We start from the raw sequence: 25,817 nt of genomic DNA, 5'->3' as shown, positions 1-25,817 counted from the left end.
ACCTCTATTTGCCGATCTATATCTATTATCTCTATTTGCCAATTTATATCTGTTATATCTATTTGCCGATCTATATCTGTTATGTCTATTTTCCGATCCATATCTATTATCTTTATTTGCCAATTTATATTTGTTATATCTATTTGCAGATCTATATCTGTTATATCTATTTTCCGATCCATATCTATCATCTCTATTTGCCAATTTATATCTGTTATATCTATTTGCCGATCTATATCTGTTATCTCTATTTACCAATTTATATGTTTTATCTATTTGCCGATCTATATTTATTTTTCTGATCTATATCTGTCATCTTTATTTTTCGGTTTATATCTGTTATCTCTATTTGCCGATTTATATCTGTTATGTCTATTTGTCGATCTATATTTGTTATGTCTATTTTTCCGATCTATATATGTCTTCTCTATTTTTCAATTTATATTACCTCTATTTGCCGATCTATATCTGTTATCTCTATTTGACAATTTATATCTATTATGTCTATTTGCCGATCTATATCTATTTTTCTGATCTATATCTGTCATCTCTATTTTTCGGTTTATATCTGTTATCCCTATTAGCCGATCTATATCTGTTATCTCTATTTTTCAATTTATATGTTATATCTATTTGCCGATCTATATTTGTTTTTCTGATCTACATCTGTCATCTCTATTTTCTGATTTATATGTTATCTTTATTTGCTGATTTATATCTGTTATGTCTATTGGCCGATCTATATCTGTTATCTCTATTTTTTCCATCTATATCTGTCATCTCTATTTGCTGATCTATATCTGTTATCTCTATTTCCCGATTTATATCTGTTATCTCTATTTTTCAATTTATGTTACCTCTATTTTTCGATCTAAATCTGATATCTCTATTTCCCGATTTGTATCTGTTATCTCTATTTTTCAATTTATATATGTTACCTCTATTTGCTGATATATATCTGTTATCTCTATTTGCCAATTTATATGTTATATCTATTTGCCGATCTATATCTGTTATATATATTTTCTGATCCATATCTTTCATCTCTATTTGCCAATTTAAATCTGTATTATCTATTTGCCGATCTATATTTGTTATCTCTATTTGCCAATTTATATGTTATATCTATTTGCCGATCTATATCTATTTTTCTGATCTATATATGCAATATCTATTTTTCGGTTTATATCTGTTATCTCTATTTTTTCGATTTATATCTGTTATGTCTATTGGCCGATCTATATCTGTTATCTCTATTTTTCCGATCTATATTTGTCATCTCTATTTTTTTATCTATATCTATTATCCCTATTTACCAATCTATATCTGTTATATCTATTTGCCGATTTATATCTATTATGTCTATTTGCCGATCTATATCTGTTATCCCTATTTGCCAATCTATATCTATTATCTCTATTATTCAATTTATATCTGTTATATCTATTTGCCGATCTATATCTGTTTTTTGATCTATATCTATCATCTCTATTTTCCGATCCATGTCTATCATCTCTATTTGCCAATTTATATCTGTTATTTCTATTTGCCAATTTATAACTTGGCGTTATAGGTTACAATCAGATTCAACGGACTACATCCTAGAATAAAAACATCCGATCAGGCATTATCACTCATTAAAACCTAATAACTGCTCTTCAATTCAAATGATCAATAGAATGTAACCGACCATCTGCTGGTTTGTTATATTGGAAAAGTATAATCTTATCAAGAGCAAGAATTGATGAGAATGAAGAAGAGACAACGGTTGTTATCAGTAATGAAAATTATATATTATGACAAATACGACTAATGATGGAGATTTGGGATTGCAATGGGATTTGGAAGAACAAACAATTGTTATATTTTAAGAACATCATAAAGCATCTGATCCGTCACCTTATAACTCGGTCTTTATTGTGCATTATGAGTTACAACTCGGCGTTAATTATCATTCATTCTTTGCTTGTAACCGACATCTTCATTACCAACTTAATGACCATTATTTCAATCTTAATGACCAAACGGTCATAACATAAATATCATTCATCAATTCTATGCCTATAAAAAGAACCTTCTATATCTAATCTCAGCGGGCAACATGATAAGTTCTATATCATATCTTACATTCTATATTCATAGAATTATTACACACAACACATGATAACTTCTATTTCATGTTTTACATTCTATATTCATAGAATTATTCTTATACCTCTTAAACACTTACTGACTTGAGCGTCGGAGTGTCTTTTGCAGGTACCCACCCCCTTGTTCTCTCCTTGCCAACGTATAACTCATCCCGACGAAAAGCTTGAAGACATTCATCGACGGACGAACTATACACCGGCCAAACTCAGCAAGAACAGCATCAATAAAGACTAAGAAAATGCAATAGATACATCAAAGCACGTTGAAAAAAAAAAGTTTTTCGTTGCGTCTTAATTTCATATCTTCATATTCTGATTTTGAGTATTTCAATTTAAAAAGAAAAAGGCATATTTTCTGATAAAGATTTTAATAAGAAAAATCAATGAAAGAAAAGAAATGAGCATAGGAAGAAAAACCAAAATAAATAACTTTTTATTAGATATGAGTTATAAATTTGGTTTTGTTCAGTCTTAACATCCTTGGTTTGTTTGGATTTGTGAACTTTGAAATTGAAGCTTCTTTTATTTTGGAATAGAACGATTTGGGTTCATTTATATTTGTTATTGTCTTTGAATTAGTATTTGTAATTCTTCATTCTCTTATGCTAAAATTAATTCTTTCTTTTAGGATTAATAATAATTGAATTCTAAATCTTTAAGTCATTAAAATTTTGATATTATATCATAATATTACACTACTATTTCATTATCTCAAAAACTTAAAATAATAAAAAAATACATAAATAATTATATCTCTATAAAAAAGTTAACCACTTACCTAAATAAAAATTTTAAAATATAAACTTATATAAGATTATCATAATGTGTAATATACCTGTAAAAAAAAAACCCGATGTAATACATTTTTTAACATAATAATTAATTATAAATAAAAATCCAAATAATTCATTTGCTTGTGACCACACATAAAATAATCCAAAGTATAATCGAAATTTTATAACAAGTTGATTTTCTTTTCTTTTCTTTCTTTCTTTTTTATTTCATTTTTGTGGGTTCTATCTTAATTGGATAATTCTTTCATTTCAGTAAATATCGTCATACTGAAATTTCATATTTCTTTTTTGTTATTAACTTATGATTTGTGATTAATTTTTTTATAAATTATACATTTAGTTTAAAGAATATTTAAATAATGTATATTGAAATGGGATCATTTAAAAAATATATATATATATTTCCCTAAACATGATTTAAAAGAAAGACATTCATTATTTTTATTTCTGTATTTTAAAAAGTATAAAATATTTCAAATCAAAATAAATTTTAATACAAGACATATTTTTATGTTGCATTAAATATTCAATGTTCAAGAAATAGTTTAAGAGAAATAATAATCAAACCAAAGAAATGAACAACAAAATTAAATAATCCCGAGATATTATTATGAATATAAATTAAATACTAGCTATCATATTTGTTTTAATTTATCATTTCTTATTGATTATCTTCCCTCGTTAAGCAGCCACCCAAAAAACTAAATCTTCTCTCGTCATGCATCATGTGAATCCTCATATAGACTTAGATGAAGAAGGGATAAATTAAAGAAAAACCCACGCGGAGGACGGTTGGAATCATAGGATTAAAAATAATTTGTAGTGTAGAAAATTTTCATGGATTATGTATAAATAAATAAGATTGGAGAGACTATATTAGCACGGTCTTATTATAATAAGTCTAGTTTAAGGGCTCTCATGAATTTGAATAACGCGTATTTTATACAGAAGCATTTATGATAGGGGTGATGAGGCTAGAGGGTGACAAAATATATGTTACCGCATGGAGGTGACGTATTGTGTTAATGGTTGTTAGAGGCCATGCATACGAAACTACGTACATACCTAATTGAGAAGCTAAGGTGTACTTACTCCAATCGCCACACTATAAATACCGAGCTGCTGCGATAGGCTTGGCATCCAACCCAAACTCACATCTCATTTCATTTCCAAAATACCACAAAGTCATAGCCATGGGTGTCTCATTTAACTTGCACAAATTTGTTCCTAATAACTCCAAGGAGATCAAATTCCAAGGAGATGCAACCATTACCGATCACAATGTCATTCGACTCACCAACTTGGACAGCGATGGCAACCCACTAGGAAACAGAGTTGGCCGAGTTTTGTTCTCTGACCCTGTGCACCTGTACGACCACAGTGGTTTCCGAGCAGGCTTTGAAACTACCTTCGTCTTTCGCATCTCAAAACCTTACAATAGTGAATTTGCTCCCGGACCTGGTGACGGTCTTGCCTTCTTCATTGCTAATTCCAACACTGAAATTCCACCTGAATCTTCTGGGAAGTTTCTCGGCCTCTTTAACGATGCATCTGACAAGATTGTTGCTGTTGAATTTGATACCTTTTCCAATTTCGAGATTGGGGATCCTAGTTATCCCCACATCGGAATTAATATCAACTCTATCAGGTCATCAGCTGTTGGTTACTGGAACTGGCATGATGGAGCTGTAACCACTGCAAAGATAACATATAACTCTGCCCTTAAGAGGATAACCGTCAGTGTTTCTACATATCTCGACAACCAACCTGACACTCTTACTTACGACGTCGACTTGAGCACTAAGCTTCCTGAAAAGGTTGCGGTAGGGCTATCTGCTTCTACTGGGCAATACTCGCAAAATACTGAGATCCTATCTTGGACTTTTAAGTCCAACTGAAGAGGAACAACGATGAATATTGAATAAGGCGACCCTCTTCCTATCTTATTGCCAGATTGTGTTGTGTTTTTATTTTAATTTGAGTAAATAAGGACAAGCCTACTAGTCTTTAGTTTGTCTCAGTAAGTGATATGCCACTACGGATAAGGCAAGGGTAGTCCACTGTTGTTATTGGTCTCTTCATTGTGAATTTCGTCCAACTTTCTTTGTTTGGGTTTAGTTTGTTGTCTTCAATGATATATGCTTGCTTTTCTTTGTGTTTGTGTTTCCGTTTTTCTTTCCTTTTTTTCCTTCTTTTCAAAAGTAATATAAATTAAAATATCATTTTGAATAGATTATATTTTAGTTAATTACATTGACAAACGATCAAATGCCAAAAGTTAATGAGTTAGAGCGACAAAATATTTAAGATATCAAACTGTATATACGATGAAGCTTGATAGTTATTTTTATGCAGTTTTTACATCTCCAATTTAGATTACAATCCCGCTAGGTGATGCACGAATCCCCACACTTCGTACAGCTGAACCAGCAGGTGCACTGGGTCGTCCAAGTAATACCTGAGCGAGTCAGGATCGATCCCACGAGGATTGTGATTTAAAGCAAGCTATGGTTATCTTGTAAATTTTAGTCAGGCGGATAGAAAGGTTGTTTGATTGTTTGAACGCATAAAAGGAAAAATAAAGAAAACGTTACTAGGTTGATGTGTTTGCAATGAAAAGAAGATGGTTAAGGCTTGGAGATGGTTTGTTCTTCTGGATTAATTCCGGTCTCACTATCTTCTTCAACTGTAATTGATTTCTTCTATGGCAGGTTGTATGTGATCAACGCCGGTTGAGAGGTCGCCAATGCTCCTCCAGATCTGAACCCCAGGGTTAGTGCAGATCCATTCTGATTGAGGGTGAAGCTCCTGCAGTTCATTCTCCTTAATGATCCTACTCAAAACGCCACAGACAAGGTCGAATCTTCCAGATCAGAACCTCTACCACAAAGACTCTAATCTCCCCGTACCTCGGCTGAACTGGTGTCTCGAGAAGTTCCAACGAAGTTGTGGATAAGCTGTCTAAGAGATGTATGATCAAGCTAGTGGTTCATCATTGTCCGATGAAAGACTTACTCTGAACCCCTGTAGAATGAGATAACCTTGTGCCAGTTCAACGCATTCATAATGATGAAGAACGAATATACATCTTAGAATAGAGAATCAAACACGTATTGAGATAGAACAGTAATACTTTATTAATCTATAAAACTCAGCAGAGCTCCTCCCCTTAACCTAGGAGGTTTAGAAACTCATACCGATAGAAAATATAATGATAAATGAAAATATGACCGGTCCTCCCTTGAGTCTGTAAAAGTTCTCAAATAAATACTAAGCTAATGACTAAGGATTACATAGGAAGGGTAAAACAGTCTTTTAGTGCTAAAATTCACTTCTGGGGCACACTTGGTGAGTGTTTGGGCTAAGCTTGATTGAGATCCACGTCTAGAAGGCCTCTAGGGCATTGAATGCTATTTAGGGGGTCCTTCTTGAGCGTTGGACGCTGGTCTCTTCTCCTTTGGGCGTTGGACGCCAGAATAGGGCAGGAAACTGGCATTGAACGCTAGTTTTAGGCCTTCAATTCTGAAGCAAAGTGTGGACTATTATACATTTCTGGAAAGCTCTAAATGTTAGCTTTCCATAGCCGTTGAGAACACTCCATTTGGACTTCTGTTGCTCCAGAAAATCTCTTTCAAGTGCAAGAAGGTCAGATCCGGACAGCATTTGCAGTGCTTTCTCTGTCTCTGAATCAGACTTTTGCTCCAGCTCCTCAATTTCAGCCAGAAAATACCTGAAATTGCATAAAAATACACAAACTCAAAGTAGAATCCAAAAATGTGAATTTTGCACTAAAACCTATGAAAACTTAATAAAAATTAAACAAAACATACTAAAAACTATATGAAAATGAAGCCAAAAAGCGTATAAAATATCCGTTCATCACTAGGTAACTAACACGGGGTCCAGTTAAGTCCTGTCAACTCTTATTGCGCTGGACCCAAAAATCCACTGCAACAAAAAACATCTCACTAGAATAACTCAAAAACAAAAACAACAAACCCCTACACCCACGACACCTTTCAATTCACACAGATCCCTCACAATCACACTCACGCCTTCTGCTTCGACCGCACTGTGATGGAAACAACGTCGTAGCATCAACCACAGCAAGGTGCAATACCGCCAAACGTCGTCCACCATCGCAGCTTCCTCCTCGTGTGCTGTAGCCAGTGCTAAACGTCGCAACCCCACTCCACTTCGCGATAGTACCGTCGCCTGACCACTGCAACCCCTTTTACACTCCGCAATTCACAGCAGCAAAGACAACTACTACAACACCTCTCCCTCACATTGGCAGCTACGCCACCCAACCATTGCAGTGCCTCTCCCAACACGATTCATAGCGCGTCGATCACCACATCACCTTCCCTCTCAGCTCTCTCATTCACAAAGGTTTCTTTTCAGCTGAGAAAGAGATAGGGCTGTCCAATTATTACACATCTATATCCTTTCATCCATGTAGATCTGGATAATATCTACATTCAATTTATCGATCAACATTTTTTTTACAGCCTCTCTGATCATATCAAGATCCTTCCACCCATATATTATAGCCTGATGGTAAATATAATAAAAATTAAAAATCATGAATAACAGTATAAGAAACATCCAATTAATAAAAAAAGAAACATCCAATAAATTAAAAAAACATCTAATGACTTCGAAAAGATCCACTCAAACAAAAAAAATCCGATTAACAAAAATGAAACATTCAATCAATCAAAAAATAAATAACAAATAAATCAATAAAAATATCCAATAAATGAGAAAAGAAGCATCCAAAAACCTAATAAAACTCCCAAATCTTAAAAGAAACGTCTACTAATGCTAAACAGAAAAATCTACTTATTCATATAGACCTAGTAACGAGAAGAAATCATTTCAAATCGTATACACCAAAAAACATCCACAATCATATACTAAGAAACATGCATGTACAATAAAAATAAATATCCTTCTAAAGAAAAAAGAAACATCCATCAATAATGAAGAACATCCGCAATCCTAAATTTAGAAATATTTATTTACAATACAAAGAAACATCCATCTAAAGAGCTATGGAACACATGTTTAAAGAAGAAACATCCATCTAAAGAGTAAAGAAACATCCTTCAATAATTACACTGTTTGGGGTCCCTATGAAATCGGAGATGAAGGAGTATTCTGACATCTTTAACGGCGTAGGATGCACGGAGGCTGGGTCTGGAGCAACTGTGCTAGACAACAAGGGTGGCGCAGCGAGAGAGCTCTCTTTCTAGCCTAACATCTGCGAGTGGTTTTGGGCATGCTTCGATGGAGGAGACGCTGCGCAGTGATGCGACGAGGGAGCTCCGCTTTGGCCTAATGTCCATTCTTGCCAATGTTTTTCGCCTAACGGACATTGGAGGTTTTCGGCAAGATCTAGCCGGAGAAAAGGCGGCATAGTGGCTCTACGGGATATTCGATGATAGTTTTGGAAAGTGCAGCAACTGGTGTGGTTGTGGCAAAGTGCGGAGGCTGAGCCAAATGGCAATGACAATGACGTCGTGGATATGACGGTCGGGGAGAAGGGGAGTGGGGGTGCTACAGTCGTTTTTTTTTAATATGTACTGTGAATTAGGGTAAAAGATGAAATTAGGTTTAGGTTTGAGTTATTCTAGTGAGATGCTTTTTGTTGTAGTGGGTTTTAGGGTTCAGCCCAATAAGAGTTGGCAGGAGTTGGCTGGACCCCTTGTTGGTTACCTACCGTAATTGAATAAGAATTCATCTGACATCATTGTGCTTCGTTCAGTGTTGTACACAACCTTCTAAAGTCATGCTGAAAATTTTTAAAGATTCTGATCTCACTTGTTAGCTTAGAATTCAAATATGGACCACCATAATCATATTTTTCAATGACATCTAATAAGCCAGAAGTCATTTGCTTGTGCTTTTCAAATTCTTAAGAATTGAATCAAAAATCTGGGTTTAACCAATAACCAACAACATGAAAATTTTTTGTGAAGCTTTGAATCACAATTGTGTATCTAAAATTTTTAAATTAGGATCCACAAACTTCTTTTTTTTTTTTTTTGAAACCTCTTCACCATCTCTTCTCTAGTTTTATAAATAGCTTGATAAAGAAAACTCATTGCAGCTCTATTTTCACTATTAATAATGCACAATACACGAACAAGTGGATCAGTAAACTTAACAATATCAGTGCATTGACTCCAAAATTTAGAATCTAAGACTTGATCCACAAATATTTTTAGCTTTATTTTCTTTGGAGTAAGTTGAGCTTGTCCATTTTTTAGATGTCACCACAACTCTCAAAGCATCCTTTTGAGCAAAACTACTTTGTAAAGCAATGAAGTTAGTGGCAAATCGAGTTGCAGCTGGCCAAGTATTTTCAGCCCACCTGTAAATTTTCTCATCAAGTACAATGGATGGCAATGATTATATATGTACTTTGTAATCATTGAAGCTTGTGACACAGTTTCACTCACTTTCTCTAACTTCCTGATATCCTAGAGCATCAAATTAATATAATGAGCAGCACAAGGAGACTAATATAGCTTAGAAAACTTAGATCCCAACAATCTGTCAGTAGCAACATAATTTCAAGCATTATCCACCACTACATGCACAACATTCTCAGGACCAACAAATAATATAATATCCCTAAACAACTTAAACAAAGCATCAACAGCTTTTGAGACACGAAAAGTATCAACTGACTTTAGAAAAATAGTATTTTAGGACAATAAACTAAAAAATTAATTAATTAATATGCGCCTACGACGATCAGTCTATCCATTGACCATGATAGTACATCCAATTTACTTCCAAATCTCACGATAACCTTCAATCATTTTCTTCAGATTTTCAACCAATTTACTCAACAAATACCCACAAACTCTTGCATAATTTGGGCCCTTATACCCTACACCATGCTTGCAATTAGGGATGTCAATGGGGCAGGGCCGGGGCGGGGGATGCCTCCTTGCTCCCCATCCCCGCCCTCAGATTTGCTCCCCATTCTCCACAGGACCCCATTTCCCACGGGGACCCCATTCCCCATCTACATAATAGTTCTAACTAATTATTAATTTTCATATGAATAGAGCTGTAAGTATCTATCTTATACAAAAACTGCAAGATTTTATACAAAAAGTCTAAATGACACGTTGGTGACTTTTTTCGAAATAACGCAATGGGGGACGCAACGACGAGCCAAAGGAAAAAGCAGTGGACGAGGTGGGAGACGCGAAAATAGAGGAGAGAATGGATACGACGACAGAGTTACGAAAAGGAATGCCCCAAATAGAAATTACGACGCGGTAAGGGTGATGGCACGATGAGGTGTGACGATGCGGTGAGAAGGGTGACGACGGGGTGGCTGCAGAGAGGTTGGATGGAGTATGGACAGCCTTAGGGATCTCTGAATTGAAGAAGGGTTATGCAAATAAAGATTAGGAGTTTTGGGTTTCTATATATATGTGTGTGTGAAAAATGACTAAAAAACATATATGAGAAATAAACTATTAAGGATAATTCAAGAAATTCATAAATTTCGGGGAATAGCGGGGACGGGGCGGGGATCCCCGCTCGGGTCCCCGCGTCTGCTTCGGGGAAATTTTGTCCCCCATCCCCATCCCCACGGAAAAAATTTCCCACAATCGGATCCCCATTCGAGGCAGTCCCCGCAGGGATCCCCGCATCTCGGAGAATTTTGCCATCCCTACTTGCAATAGTATCAATCATTGGTTGATAGTAAGTTGAATTAATTGCATTAAATGGCACATAGGCATCTATCATCTATTTTGCAATGGTAATGTTACACTTCTCCATCATTTTTTTTACTTTGGAGTACACTTTATATAGTCAGTTGAGCCCCAGATGTTGTTGCCAATGTAAAAAAAATATTCTAGTCTTTTAACATGTTTTTCTTTTCTAGATCTAGGTGGTGGAAGCCTTGATTTTTATTATTGTCATATTTCATTGGGTTCGATCTCATCAAATTCTCTTTTAATTTCATCACAATCATGATAACATCAAATAAATTGATTGATTGATAGATAGATAAATAGATTTCATAAAATAAAATTTATTCTCCAAATAGAATATGCTATATTAGAATTTAGACCATAGATATAAATCAACATTCTTTATACTATAATATTTTTTTGTAGAATTAGATAATTTAGTGTGTTAAATTATAATATTAATGCTATTAATTATATAGATGTTATTAGTATAAATGTAGTTCTAAAATAAATATTTTTTTTCTATATTGTTGCAATGGACATGACAATTTTATATAAAATTTAAAAACTTACATGTCATTCTTTCACTATAACACTATTTTAGACTTTCTTTTTATATATAAAAATAAACACCCAAATTGATCTCTAAAAAATTTTTGATATACGCATCTTGAAAAATTGATTCAATGCAACTCAAGAACTAATCTATCCAAAGAGAGTAATTCTCAAAGATTTTTAATAAATAAAAATTGTTTGCGGACTAAAATATCTTATCTAAAATTCTGAAGACCAAAATAGATATTTACTCTATACTATAAATTTATAATAGATTTCTAATAGATTTCTTAGAGCAGTCTGAAATAATTATGGATGGAGAGGAAGAGGAAGAAAAAAATGCTGAACCTAAAAGACCTCAAAACTAGTGGTATCCCTGGTCTCACTTGTTTCAAAGAATGTCATCTTTGGAGACACATCATGAGTCAACCAAATCCTCCTTCAAAAACAGCTGTGCTCTAATATCAGAAGTAAAGCAATTGTCCGATAAAAGAAAAAATGGTGAAAGATAAACTTGTCATTTTCAAATCCCGAAGAACTATTGTTCCACAATTTGCATGGCTAGAAACCTTGAGGACAATACAAGATTACCGATGCAAAACCTACTGGGAACCAAATTGGGGATCACTCTTATTTTACTCTTCAGTTTAAGAATGATTTATTATCATATAAAATACTAAAATTAACAAGCAAGGAGAAATGCTTGCATTGCTCAAAAAGAAAGATGCAACTTACACTCGGCTACTCTTTCCTAGTTCAGTGCAGGTGCAGTTAACATGGTGGAAGTTAGACTGTAACATATGCAGCAAAATGGCCACAGGAAATATAGCTATTTTTCCATTATAGCAAGGAAACAAACGGTCCTACTACCTTCATGGATTATTTAATGCATAACTTAGCATGCCTTGGCATGTAAAAGCATCAACCCTAACTACTACCCTTTCCTCACATTTCCCAAGTCAACAAGTCAGCTTTACAGTTTTGACGCTCCCTCTTTTCTTAAGACTACTTTGATGTTTGGCAGTCACAATAGTAAGCAAATGAGCCAACTAATTTTCTCCACACTTCCATGAAGCAGAAACCTCACCAAGCAGCTAGGAGTACATGCTTCCACTAGTAACACCACCACTACTTTCATAACCCATTTCCACTTGCTCTTTTTCTTTTCTTTTCTTTTCTTTTTCCTTATACTTTTTCCCCCTTTTTTTACATAGAACATATAAGAAAAACATATGATTTGATCATAATAGATCAGAAGGTGCTGCCAGTTAGGCAGAAGCCCATTCAAAGTAATGGCAGCGAGCACCTCTAGTTGTGGTCCAATTTCCACATCCAAAGAAAAGGCTCCCTTGCTTGGGCCCTGGTTTCCTGATCATGCCCCTACTGCTTTTTACCCCGCAGTAACAGTATGGGTGATACTGAATCATGGGGGTATTCATTTCCCTTCCTTTGTAGGGGCAAAAAGGGAAAATGGTTGGTTGTTCAGGAGCCTGCTTCCATACCAATGATCGGTCTGCAGTCTGCCACATTATTGAATTGGTAATGGAAAACTTAAAACCCCTGTGCATGAGTAGCGCCAGCAGACGAGCAGTATTTTTGGCATCATCAAGGCCACAGTGAGCACGGCCCTGCCAGGCCAAGCCAGCTATTTCAACAGCCTCCTTTAGATTGCAGCGCACAGCACCAAAGACCTCACGAAAAGGAATCCTCAAGTTAATCCAGCTAACAGAAGTTAAGAAGCAAAACAAAAGTCAGCTGAAAAATCAAATTCTGATAAAACATAGTTAGATATTTACTTCTGAACTACAATATTTACCGGTTGAAATAAGGTGGCTTCCTTATTTTCTTGAATCGGCACTCGGATTCGAGCATCACCCGACAATCCCAGTTGGACCAAGTAACCACAGCAAAATTGGAGTTCTTTATTCCCTTCTTCTCAAGCCACTTGTCATGCCTAAGTAAAGCCTCACTCAATGTAACACCTCTGTCCACCTGAACCCAGACAATAAGAAATATAATTAACAATCTACACAGACAGTGACAGACAAAATATAGGCGAAACTAATATTTAATGATTGGATATGAACACACTAAAATAAAGATTTCCACCTTTATATTCATGAAGTTCAATCTAGCATGCATCTTATTATGTGTTACAGCCATTGAGCCCATAATGCAAACGTAAAAACAGTTCATCATTTATGAAACATGAATTAATTAGGTAAAACTCAATGGATATCAATCATCCAATCACACATACACATTGGATGCTAAAGATACAGCAATGCAAATGATGAGAATCAGCCACAAGAAGAGAATTGAAACTTAGGGACTAAAAGGGAGCTTGTCGAATATCACTGGACTGAAGACGATCATCTATTTCTAACCATCCTTGTTTTCAACATCTTTACACTTTCAATTTAGTCACTTCAACTTTCTTCCAATTAATGACATAAAAAGTGATAGAGAGAACTAAGAAAGTGATTGTAGGAAAGGTCCAGTAGAGCAATGGAGGGATCAAGATATTAGTGAGGTCCACTTTACTAAACACGAAGCTAAACCAACTAGTTGGCTAAGGATGGAAAAGGGTGAGAAGAGATGTCAGTTAGAATTACCAGGAGACAGTGGTTAGTAGGCCAGATTGAAGTATCAAGGATGCAGGTGAGAACTGGGAGGATCTATTGTGTATACCCCTCCGCCAACACTAATACCCAATAACACACCTATACCTGATTCTTTTTCACCATTTCCCTCTGTTGATCCCAGTTTGCATAGAAAAGTAAAACACTAGTTGGTAGAATGTCAGATTTGAACTTGTTAACAGTAACAGAAAGAGACACCTACATGTCAACCAGTTAACACGTTGCATAAACAGACAACAATCATATATGATAGAAGTAAATTTTGGTAGATTTAATTAACAGAGGAAGACCCAGAACTCAAATCATCAATTAAAAATCTCTCCCCCCCCCCTTCTCTCCCCAAAAAAAAAAAAACAAATAACCATGCACTTTTTGCTAACAATCACAGAAGCCATTTAATAGTGACCGAGATAGGTAGGGATCACTGTAGAAACTGACATTTGTGCAAAGGCAATCACCATTTGCAAATTACAAATATCACAGAAACCAGGATAGTTTATATGCGCAACAGCACAAGGACAAAATAGTGGGTTGTCCTGCCCTTTTCTGTTGTTTCCTTCAGAAAGTAAAGACTGGGTTTTGCCTTAACAAACCTGAATTTGCTGGATACCAGTCAGATCCTTGCAGAAATCACTCAGCAGCTGATTGCAGGTAGGCCTCACATATGTCTGGAAACATGCTTCCAGCTGGCCAGTGACACTACTCACTATGACAGATGGAAATTCAATTATTTCTTGAGGGTGGGGATTTTTATCCTTGTCGCAGGTAGCCTCAAAGTCTATGACAACAAAATACTGAAATTCTTGATATTGCTCCCGTGGGTAACCCTGAGCAACCATATTATATGGAACATACTGAAGCTGGCTCTCAAAAGGATAAGGACAGAAATGGCCCTCAAAAGAATTCGTTTGGCATTGCTGAACCTTGTGAGAATTATAATGGCAGGCTGTCCAGGTGCTATAGTCATGGTGATAAGTAGGTTTACCACGAAATTCAATGGAAGGATCAAGAAACTCACTGCCTACAGAGCGATTAGGTTCAGCAACATCCCCAGCTGGATGAGTACCAGGCTCATTTTTAAGCTGTTTCAAGCCTTCCATAGAACTTCCATTACACTGAAAATTGCAAGGGGGACCCTTGCCCTGGAGGCATTTGAGGGATGCCTCACAGTTTATTTGCATATGTTCTGCACAAAAAGAAAAGCAGCGAAAGAAACAAGATCAAAATGAGAACATTTTATCTACAAGGTCAGAGACTGAAACAATTTTTTCCACAAAGAGGGTAGTAGGGACCCAGGTTTCACAATCGCAACACGGAACAGATTAGAGAAAGTGTATGGCTAGGTGCAAATCAACATTAGGTAATTTATTTTCAATTAAATCAATAAAGCATTGTGAAATAAGTCATTATCCATGCCTATCTGGTCAACTAAGATATATCTGATAAATTCAAACCAACATGCTATTTAGCTAGTTTTCTTTCCATTACCACTTCCATATGGAAATGATAGACTACTAAATTTATGCGGTGTCACCTATAAAACCTAGTAGCCTTTTGAAATGATATTTAGTCACAAACAAATATACGGAAACTGAACTTCAAATTTACGAGAAAATCTGAGCTTTCTCATACCAGGACAAGGCAAATAGTAAATTGATTATTTCCAAGAAAGTATGCGTAGAATTTCTCTTCCAACCCCAACTACTTTATGGATAATAATAATAATAATAATAATAATAATAATAATAATAATAATAATAATACTCTTCAAATTACACATATATCTATATCTTTATTTGTACATATATTAGAAAATTATATTTGGTAAGTAATATCTATATATGTAATTAATTAATAATTACTCATCAACTCTCACTATATTTTTATTTATATTTATATATAAATATAGATAACTAACCATTAGCTACTATAAATCACTAACTGAATGTTACTTTTCTTAATTTTATTTTAGCTTCAGAAAAATAAATGAAATAATTATTTTAATGTTTATACTAAAAATAAAAAACAAAGACAATGGACTGATAGCCACTTAACTGCCTTTCAATCCACTAGTATTCACAATACAATAATAATTCATCCAAAATGAAGTTCCAAAAGTCTACCTCTTGATAGCCAGAATTGCCACGGTATATGGGAAGGAAGGACAATAGACTAAGATAAACACTGAAGAAATCTATGACCATTATTAGAATGCCTAATTCTAGAAGAAGCAACAAAAGAAACATTTATACAATGACTACAAAGAAATGGGGCTTATGGAGAATTCGAGATTTGGGTAGAAGTAATAAGTTCAAGTTGTGGTGATTACTCCTTGAGGTAGCATTTGGTGGAGAGATAGAGACAGAAAGACTGAGACTGAGAGACAGAGATTGAAATAAATCTCAGTATTCTGTTTGGTGCAAAGTGAAAGACAGAAATTGAAACAAGAATGAAATTCTAATTTAATTTGTACAAAAGGTAAAATTGGAATTAATTAATTGAAATGAAGGTATTTTAGGTATAAAATGTTACCAAAGTTTCAGTCTCCATCTCTAAAAATTTTAGTCCCTGTGTCCCCACTTTTTGGAAGTACTGAAATACTGAAATTTTGGGGACAAAGACAGAAATTTTAGTACCAGTCTCTAAACTAACAAATATGATACTGAGTCTCAGTCTCCCAGTCTCTGTCTCAGTATCTCAAAACAAACGCTACCTGATAGTTGAGATACCAAAACAAAGCATGCCTTGTTAAAATTTTCTGTTAGCTTTTTCAGGCAATAACTTACTAGTTACTACATTTCTCTACTTTTTAGAGCCATACTATTGAGTAACAAGTTGAGTGACAAGGGTAGCCCAATAGACCAAACTGTCAGTCTCTCACCTGGTTAGCTATTGGAGAGTAGATGTTTGCAACTTCACCATTGAGAAGTGAATAGACTGCTTTTACTATCCTGGAGGTCACAATGTTGTGCCAAAGCTCATACTCTACTTTTGAGCGACAAGGGAAACTAAGAAAACAAAGGTGAAGACTACTTTTTGGCCCCTACATGTGTCCTAATCATACTAAAAGTTTCTCATTAATACCCGGCGATTCAGTGATACAATTAACAATTTAGTTTATGCTGTTAGAAGTTTCTATATTTTTACGCATTAAGATTGCTATCAAATTTAACCAAATTTAAAAAAAAACTTTCCAATGAGATTATAATGCCCAACAAGATGTCAACAAGTGGAAAAAGAGCATCTTGATTCATGTCTACAAGAATAAGGGAGATACACAAGTTTCAAAGAACTAGTTTGATTTTATGTTGGGTAGATCCTCCCCCCAATGATGCTATATACTTGAAGGAAAATGATAGAGTGGTACCAGAGTTACCAAAAGAATCTACCCATGATGTTCATTAACTTAGAATAGGCACAAGATAAAGATACCTTATGGAAGGTCTTAGAAAAGAAGGGAGTAACGATTACATATATTAGTGCAATTAAGAATATTTAGATGGAGCTACAACTAGTATGTAGACTTAAGGTAGTGTGATAAAGAAATTCCCCATTGCTGTAGGACTACATCAACAATCATCTCAACCCATATTTTTTCACATCGATTTTGGAATTGGTTACTAAACATATCCAAGAACCCGTACATGCTTTTTACCGATAACATTGTCCTTATGGGAGAATCAAGTGAATACTTAAATCAAAAGCTAGATTTCGGGTTTAAAGCTTTAGAAGTGAATGGTTTGCGCATAAGCCGTATTAAGACAGAACATATCGAATATAAGTTCACCACAAGAAGGGAAAACAGTAATACAGAAGTGAAAATTGAAAAAAGCACCTTACTACAAGTGTAAAGATTTAAGTATCCTACAAGTATTATACAAGATACGGAAGAAATCAAGAGGGCTATAAACCCTAGGATTCAAGTCGGTTAATCAAAGAGCAAAATGCACCTGGTTTTATATGTAACAAAAAAATACCTTAAAATAGTGGAGTCTATAGTGCCTTATACAAGTGTTATTAAAATTGATGTCATTTTTTTACATTTTGGTAACACTTTTTCTTTTATTTTTTTGAAATTAAAAAAGCGTAAAATAGTAAAAAAAATTTTAATTTTAGCAACATTTTTTAGGCACTATAGCCACCATATCATAAGCACCATAGCATGTACCTTAAAACTTATGCTTAAATTGTATCACTACCATTGGACCAGCTATGTTATATGAAAAGAAGTGTTAGACAGCAAAGGATAAGCATAAACATAAACTTAATGTGACAAATATGATGCTTAGATGGATGAGTAGCCAAACAACTATAGACCAAATAAGAAACAAAAATATAAGAGAGCCTAGTGTTGGAAAGATAGAAAAATCTCATCTTAGGTAGTTTGGACATGTAGGGAGAAGATTGGCAGAGCATCTAATTAGTAAGGTGGATCAAATGGAAGATAGACAAAAGGCAAAAGGTAGAGGAAGTGAGGAGGATTGAAGCTCGATCGAGACGAAATGACTGATGATGTCAAGAAAAGGCATTGTAAGAGCCCGCACCTCCTCTATCAATGAAAGTGACCTCAGAGGAGGAAGAAAGCTTTAGCTTTGGTTTATAGCTCTCTTCCCAATAGGTAATGATCAAGAACATCTATTCGATCTGCTTGTGTTCATGACCCTATAAGAGCAATATGTTTTCCCTATCAGTTAAGAATTGCCTCCAGCACCTTAGAAGGTCTCTCCCCAAATTCATGTCTCACCCTCCCCAAAACATTAGATTCCACCACCACAAGCTTCCCAGGTTCTGCAACACAATTGTAACCAGCCATAGGGTTCATATCTTCCTTGTCCTCCACACAACTCACATCGTCGACCAAAATAGCCTTCTCCTTATGCAAAATGATGCACCCGTGTCGACATGGTAGAAACAAAGATGGAGCACAACTGATACGGTGCACTTTGGAAGAAGGATCTTGGGCATGATCAAACTGGCGTCGGAGAGCAGCAGTAGTGGTGCCACTTCTGTTTCAAAAAAAGGGAAAAGGAAGAGGTTTGTGGTTGAGTGAGAGAAGGGAACGAAGTGGTGGCTTGACAATTTGCTCATGGTAGTCACAGCATTGGTTGGTGCTAGCGACTCCAGTCTTGGTGGCAGCACTGGTGTTGTTGAGGAAGTGAGGAAGATTAAGGAAGGAGTAGGGGGGAATTGAAAAAATAAAGTTTGGCTACCTATTCACCATCAAAAAATCAACAATGACAGTAGAATTGAAACTCATTTCATATATTATGAGTCAAATTGAATCAAATATATGCAAGGATAATTTTGAAACTTCTCAAAAACATCAAGAACAAAAAAGGTACACTTTGCTCTTTTAATAAAATGACTGATACAATCATACAATCCTGAGATGAATTTCTTCTGGACCCAAAATAACCTTAACTGAACACCACTTAGGGATTGGCCATGATATATATGGAGTGAAGGGGTAAAATGTGATTGTGTAGAACTATAGATGCAACTAAAATTAATGGAGGTACTTTTGGAATGCATCACCCATCATTAGTTATATTAGGGCTCCAACTAAATAAACTAAAAGGATTCCTGTTATGTCAACCTAACACTACTCAAGCAATACTCTGTTTGACCTCACACTTTTGTAACTTGAATTGTATGCATTATAGATACATGATTATAAATTTTAGCCTATAAGAACCAAAGGAAAATTGAGAGAAACTATAAAAACTCCATAGTAGGTAAATCATTTAGTAATAGAGGTAGTTACTTCATTGAGGGAAATTTTTATTTTAAGTTTTTTGGATAAAAATAATCATTTTAAAAGAAATGAATAATAAAAGCAAGAGGATAAGAGTTTCTCTATACAAGAGCAAAACAATCAAAAGATTTATCTATAAAACATAGCATTCTAGTCTCTCAAGGAAGAGGATAAATTTTGCCAACTGACTATTCCACTTCAGGTCCATTTTCCATTATTTTCGACTTCTTTTTCCGCATTATTAACCTTCTAAAACAATTTCTAAAGGGATTACAAATGCAAAGGAAGGTAATTAAGTTCCCAATTGTGAGCAGTTTTTATTTGCAGCCACAGTTTCCCACTAAGGTTTGGTCTCCATTTTTGCAACAATGGTTAACTCAATCCAACTCTTAAGAGGTGTTTACTGATGTGATATTGTATTGAGTATATTGAATAGTTGGTGTACCTTTTCAAACATATCAAAATTTATAAAGAAAATTTCCTATTAATCATGCAAAAAAATAGAGTAATAGGACAAGTAGGTTAATGGAGAATTTTGTGATGGACTAATAGATCCTAGAGGGAAAAAAGTGCCAAGTATATTCCTGAAGACTTGCACCGTTGGACTTATAGGTCCTTGACAAAATGGGACAGCAGAATAATAGAAGGACGAAACGTGTCTAGTATTCTTCAAGGACTTACTTGGTATTTTTTTCCTCAAAAACCTACAAATCCATCACAAAATTCCTCAGGACTTACTTGGTACCCTTTTTTCTTAGGGGTCTATAAATCCATTGCAAACTTCTTTAGAGACCTACTTGTGCAGTTGTGCTATTACTCCAAAAGATAAAAGACAACTTAACAAGAATAATGGTGCCTATTAAGCCACTAGTAATCATTGTAGCTACATTATATTATCATTTGACAATACTTTAAAATGTACAATATATGATGAAACAGTACTAAACAAACAAGAAAGACTAATAAAGAGAAGATACAAAAACATGAAATCAAAATTAGTGGTCATTCATTTTGAGACTGAAGCTTGAAATTATATTGAATTTGAGAGTGAAAACTATATACGGCAATATGGCAGATCTCAATGCATATTGCATAACACTCATACTGACATAAAAATCTATCCTTAAAATTCATGTGGCTTCAAATGTTCTAAGCCACGTGACAATAAAATTCTAGTACATTCAGCATCACACTAATGTAAAGTCCCAATGTAACAGGATGCATAATATGAAGATACACTCCTGCAACATCCTGTTAATTGAGGAGAGGAGGACAAGCTATGGTGACCCAAATCATAAAACAAACAACAAGGCATCTGTTTCCCCTTGCACAAGAAGACAAATAAACACCAATTAAAACTAGCCATTAAGTCAGAGTGAACATCTGAACTGAAAGTCAGAAAGGCAATGATTTACAATTAGGTTCAAACGTTCAACCATTTACATTCAAGAAATAGGATTCAAAGAGATATTCAATACGATTGTTGCAACATACTTGTGGAATAGAGCATTTAACGCACGATGTCAATGATAACACATAATTTATGTGAAGGTCTTTGAACTCGACAATCTTCATTTTATCAATGTTATCATTATTCATCATATCGCTTATTTGATGCAACATGCATCAAGAATAATTAATAGATTCAATTGATAGCTCTCTATAACTTTAATTGAGTTTTAAATAGGTCCCTATAGTTTAAAAAAAAATTGATTAGATCCCAAAAAAGCTTGATTAAATGGATTATGAGCACATTCCCAATGTGGTGCATCACACATCAAACAATCTAGATTGTAATGGTACACCCATACGCCAATCAACCTGATCTATAGGAGGGCTTGCTATCTCCTCCCTCACACATGAAAGCGCTTGCTAGTCCAGCCATCTATCCAATTGCATATGGCCATCTAAAATAATTGAATTAAGCTTTGGCTTATGGAAAGCTTTCCCTCAAATCTCAATTCACCTCAAAGAGTGATTGATTATGATTGCAAATAATAAATTAAGCGCAGAAGAGAGACATATGAAACATATGACTTGCCAAGATCAATACACAAGCTCGAAGAAACGTTACCATCATCCACGTCAACCTAAGAAACACATCACATTGCTAAGAAATGAACCATTTCAATAAGTCTTCGATCCATTCCAACTACTCATAGCTAGACTTGACGCTGTTGATACTAAAATGGTTATCCGGTAGTGCTTCCATTAAGGAAGCTAAAACATGCAGTGGGGATTCCCACTCAGCCCTAGGTGGACTAAATCTAAATGTGGTCGCAAGCAATGCACCATGAATCTTCTTCAAGTCCTCTTCGTCCAATTCTTAGGGAACTTAGATTGAAAGTGTCTTCATGGAAGAATGTAGGTCCTCATCACAAATCCTTCTCATCATCTTGTTCTCCAAGACCAATGCAAAGTTGTAGAGGTGAACCTCAAGCGGGTATTTTTAGAGGAAGCGAGGTGCTCATTGCTCCAGCAAAAGCTAACGCCCTTGATCCTAGGCCTTGTGGAAGCCCAAGTTAATTGGAGTATTGTGATGTATACAGTGATCCTTTGAAATTGTGAAACACAAATATACTGGAATGTACAATTAAAAGGACATTCTGTTTAATTTAATGTTTTTGTAATGGATTACAAATTTTTGTTCGATGTGAGGAACTAGGGATATGACTACAAATTCTTAAACTACAGGACTTTTTAAAAAATGAGTGGAACTATAAGAACTTACAGAATAGATGAATAATTAAAACCTATACAATGGTAAGAAGAGCTCCCATCTCTTTAAAACATGAAGTATTGAACCTACTCATTTATCATATATTACACTGTCTGCAAAGTGCAAACTGACAATTATCTTTTGGAATTCAGGATTGTTAGAGAATGATGATTTGCTTATAACATCTCCTCATTGAGACCAAGCCTCTAACTTAAGGAAATGAATCTGAGTTCAAATTTTGGCAGATGTACAACCCCCCCCCCCTTTTTTTCCCCCTTCTTTCCAAACATTCCCTTCACAGATACAGGTTTCCCTGCAAGGTCCATTCCGACCCTTAAACTCTTATTTATTAACAGATCAGCTCCACAGCATCTATCAAACCCAGCCTCCATTCAACTCATTCTCCAAGAAGCTACCCACTTACCATCCTTACTGAAACAGCCTCAATAGGCAAAAATGCTAAATCTACAACACGATCACAGATAAACCTGTATATTCAGATGCAAACCGCTCATTCAAACCCACATTCACACAACTCTCTCTCCAAACCCGTGATCAAACCAAATTGAACCAGCATAAAACAAGCACTGACCAGACCACTCAACAAAAATTTCCACAAGAAGAAAACGAAGCGCAAACAAAAATGCGCCTGCAATCAAACACCAAAAAAAGAAAAAGAAAAAGAAAAAAAACGTACACGATCAAAACCTAAAACCGAATAGAACGAAAAATTGCCACTAAGCAGAATCAAAACTAAATTAAATCAAATCAAAATATATGAAATCAAACACAATTTTCATTAGGAGGTAAACGACAAAAACAGAAAAATTAAAACGCACCTGATTTTTCAAGGGCCATCATGATCGTGAATATAGTTGAGATCCACCAGCGAGTACATGAGATCCTCCTACAAGAAAATCCCCCCTGAACCGGACAAAAAAGAAATAAATAAATTCGAGTTGAAACAACAATCACAGTTTCCATGCGAACACAGAAAAGCGAGTGAAAACCAAAGAGAAAACGCGAGAAAAGAAAGAACACACAGGCGTAGAGTGAGAGATGAGAGAACCTGGTTGTAGAGAGACAAAGCGAAGAGAGAGAGAGGGAGAAGGGGTTAGAGAGAAATTACCTATAAGATTTTATATCCAAACTCCGCTTAGTTAACTTGTTTGGTAGGGACACCGTATGTTAAAAGCTTTCCGGGAAGATGAGCGAGGCGCCCAGGCCCACGAATCAGTAAATCGAGTTACTTTTATTATTTCCATTTGGTACTTCAAAAAATTATAAAACCAATATAAGTTGAGAAAAATACTCGATTTATTTTTCAAGATATATTCGAACTTCAATTTAGTCTTTTAAATTTTAATTGTCTCAATTTAATTTTTAATTTTTTTAAATTTTAATTATGTTAGCCTCTGTAATAGTTTTCATCACAGAATCAATTAAAAAGTTTAAAGACTAAATTGAGATAACTGAAATTTCAAGGACTAAATTAAAATTCGAATGTAATTTCATGGACCAAACTGAATATTTTCTCAACATAAATTCCTTATCTTTTAGAATATAATTTAGTTTCATTTAATTTTTATGCATAGTTATTTTTACACACCCAATTGCTAGATGTCACACAAAAATAACTCTCTTCTATATTAATCACATTGATTATTATCTAAAAAAATAAATATAATTAAATAAGTATATAAAATATTTTAAATTATTAATATATCAAAATTAAACTCTTTAATATATTAAATAAATACATTTTAATAAAAGTAAAATCTCATTTTTATCTTTAATATTTGTCAAAAATGTTAAAATTATCATTAATATTTAATTTGTATTAATTTTACTTCTAATATTTTCTATTAGTTTTGAATAAACCCTATTCATCAATATATAATAGTGGAAAGATGGAATTATGGTACTAAAAAAAGATGTTGGGAAGGAGTGTTTCTTGGATTAATTCCAGACAAATTGAAAAAAATTGTTGCAATTCATTTTGTGACTAATATTATAGAGGTTTTAATATTATACTCAGGACAATTCACATAAATAAAATAAGCTAGAGATAGGACTGCACATAGATCGAATCGGATATAGCCTAAAATTCTATCAAATTTGCACTGCACTCATCGGATCGGATCGGATACGATATCTGCATTTTTTCAGACAGGATCCGATCCGCATACTTGTGGATCCGATCGGATCGGATATTGGGTATATCTGCATAATTCAAAAAAACTACTTTAAGATTTTGTTTGGCTATTTTTACAAAAAAAAAATCCATAAATTTCATTTTTCACCTGTTTAAGCCTATTTACTTCTAAAATATTATCAATAAAAGTTCTCTTGAATAACAAAAACAAAATAACAACACAAGATTTAAGTTTAATTATTCTAAGTTAAAGTTCAACATAAAAAATTAAAAACAAGATATCATAAATTCATAAAATAATACACTAAAATTCATATCACATTAGGGTTTACTTTCTCAAAACTATGCTATTTATATGAGATGTGCAAATATGTGGATTTGCGGATCGGATCCGCGGATATCACTGCCAAATCCGCAATCCGATCCTACTATAGTGCGGATCGAATCTGATCCGATCCGATGACTCTGCGGATCGGATAATATCCGCAAAATTCGGATCGGATGCGGATAATTACTGCGGATATGCGGATATTATCCGATCCATGTGCAGCCCTAGTTAGAGAAACTGTTACGCAAATATAATATTGTGAAACTGCAGACAAAAATGCAATAATCCAAATTATATGTAATCTGCGACACCCTAGTGCGAAATCTAAATACACGTAATCCGCTACACCCTGTCGCGGATTACGTTGAGTAGCTGAAAACACATAAATCGCTACATTCTGTAGCGGTTTATGAATAAATGGGCCCAAAGTGTAATTCGCTACATCCTGTAGCGGATTATGAAGAGAGTGGCTCACTATAAAAACCGTGTGAGGCTGTTGCTGATTTCATTTGAGGAGTTTTGAAAAGGACTTAGAGAGAGAAAGTAGATAGAAGGGAGAGGATATTCTACGAGCAGTGGAACAATGGAATATGAAAGGCAGTTGTACCGGCTCAACGGCGTTGCTCACGTAGTCGGAACCATCAATGAAGAGGTAAGTCTCTTTATTTTCTTTCAGTTGGATGATACCTGTATATTTTATTTAATATTAAGGAAGTTATTTATTAATTAAAAAAATAGAACCTTAGTTTAGCTTAGGTTTTGAAATTTAAAATTTAAAATTAAATGTAAAGGATTTGAAATTTAAGTTGTGGATGGTAAATTAGTAATTTTAAAACCTAGGTAGTTTAAGTCTTGAAACATAAGTTATGATTTGGTGATGTCATTGTTAGAAATTAATCAGGTGTTCTTTATTTCTGAATATGCAGCCAACCCGATGTATTTATAGCGTTCGTAGGCAACAGAATATGCCTTTACATGATAGGATCATACCT

The 25,817-nt window shown here is 34.6% G+C and overlaps 2 protein-coding genes across 3 annotated transcripts; one reads left to right on the top strand and one right to left on the bottom strand.

The window, feature by feature from the left end:
* Positions 1-4,066: 4,066 nt before the first annotated feature.
* Positions 4,067-5,097, top strand: LOC112770409 (lectin). Its single transcript, XM_025814767.2, has one exon. It carries the CDS (start codon positions 4,138-4,140, stop codon positions 4,840-4,842), a length of 705 nt encoding a protein of 234 aa, XP_025670552.1. The 5' UTR covers positions 4,067-4,137; the 3' UTR covers positions 4,843-5,097.
* A 6,940-nt stretch (positions 5,098-12,037) lies between these two features.
* On the bottom strand, positions 12,038-23,594 carry LOC112771698 (uncharacterized). 2 transcript variants are annotated; one of them, XM_025816508.3, is made up of 5 exons: positions 23,472-23,594; positions 23,182-23,266; positions 14,462-15,054; positions 13,043-13,218; positions 12,038-12,948 (listed from the first exon to the last, which is right to left on the bottom strand). In XM_025816508.3, the coding sequence occupies exons 2-5, from the start codon at positions 23,201-23,203 to the stop codon at positions 12,495-12,497; spliced, it is 1,245 nt and encodes a 414-aa protein (XP_025672293.1). In that variant the 5' UTR covers positions 23,204-23,266; positions 23,472-23,594; the 3' UTR covers positions 12,038-12,494. The 2 variants fall into 2 exon arrangements, with proteins under 2 accessions (XP_025672293.1, XP_025672292.1); XM_025816507.3 differs by having other exon boundaries at positions 23,412-23,517.
* Positions 23,595-25,817: the final 2,223 nt, after the last annotated feature.

The sequence above is a fragment of the Arachis hypogaea genome, chromosome 18 (assembly GCF_003086295.3).
Source record: "Arachis hypogaea cultivar Tifrunner chromosome 18, arahy.Tifrunner.gnm2.J5K5, whole genome shotgun sequence".
NCBI lineage: Eukaryota > Viridiplantae > Streptophyta > Magnoliopsida > Fabales > Fabaceae > Arachis > Arachis hypogaea.
The sequence above is the reverse complement of the archived record's forward strand: the minus strand, read 5'-3'. Positions and strand labels throughout refer to the sequence as shown.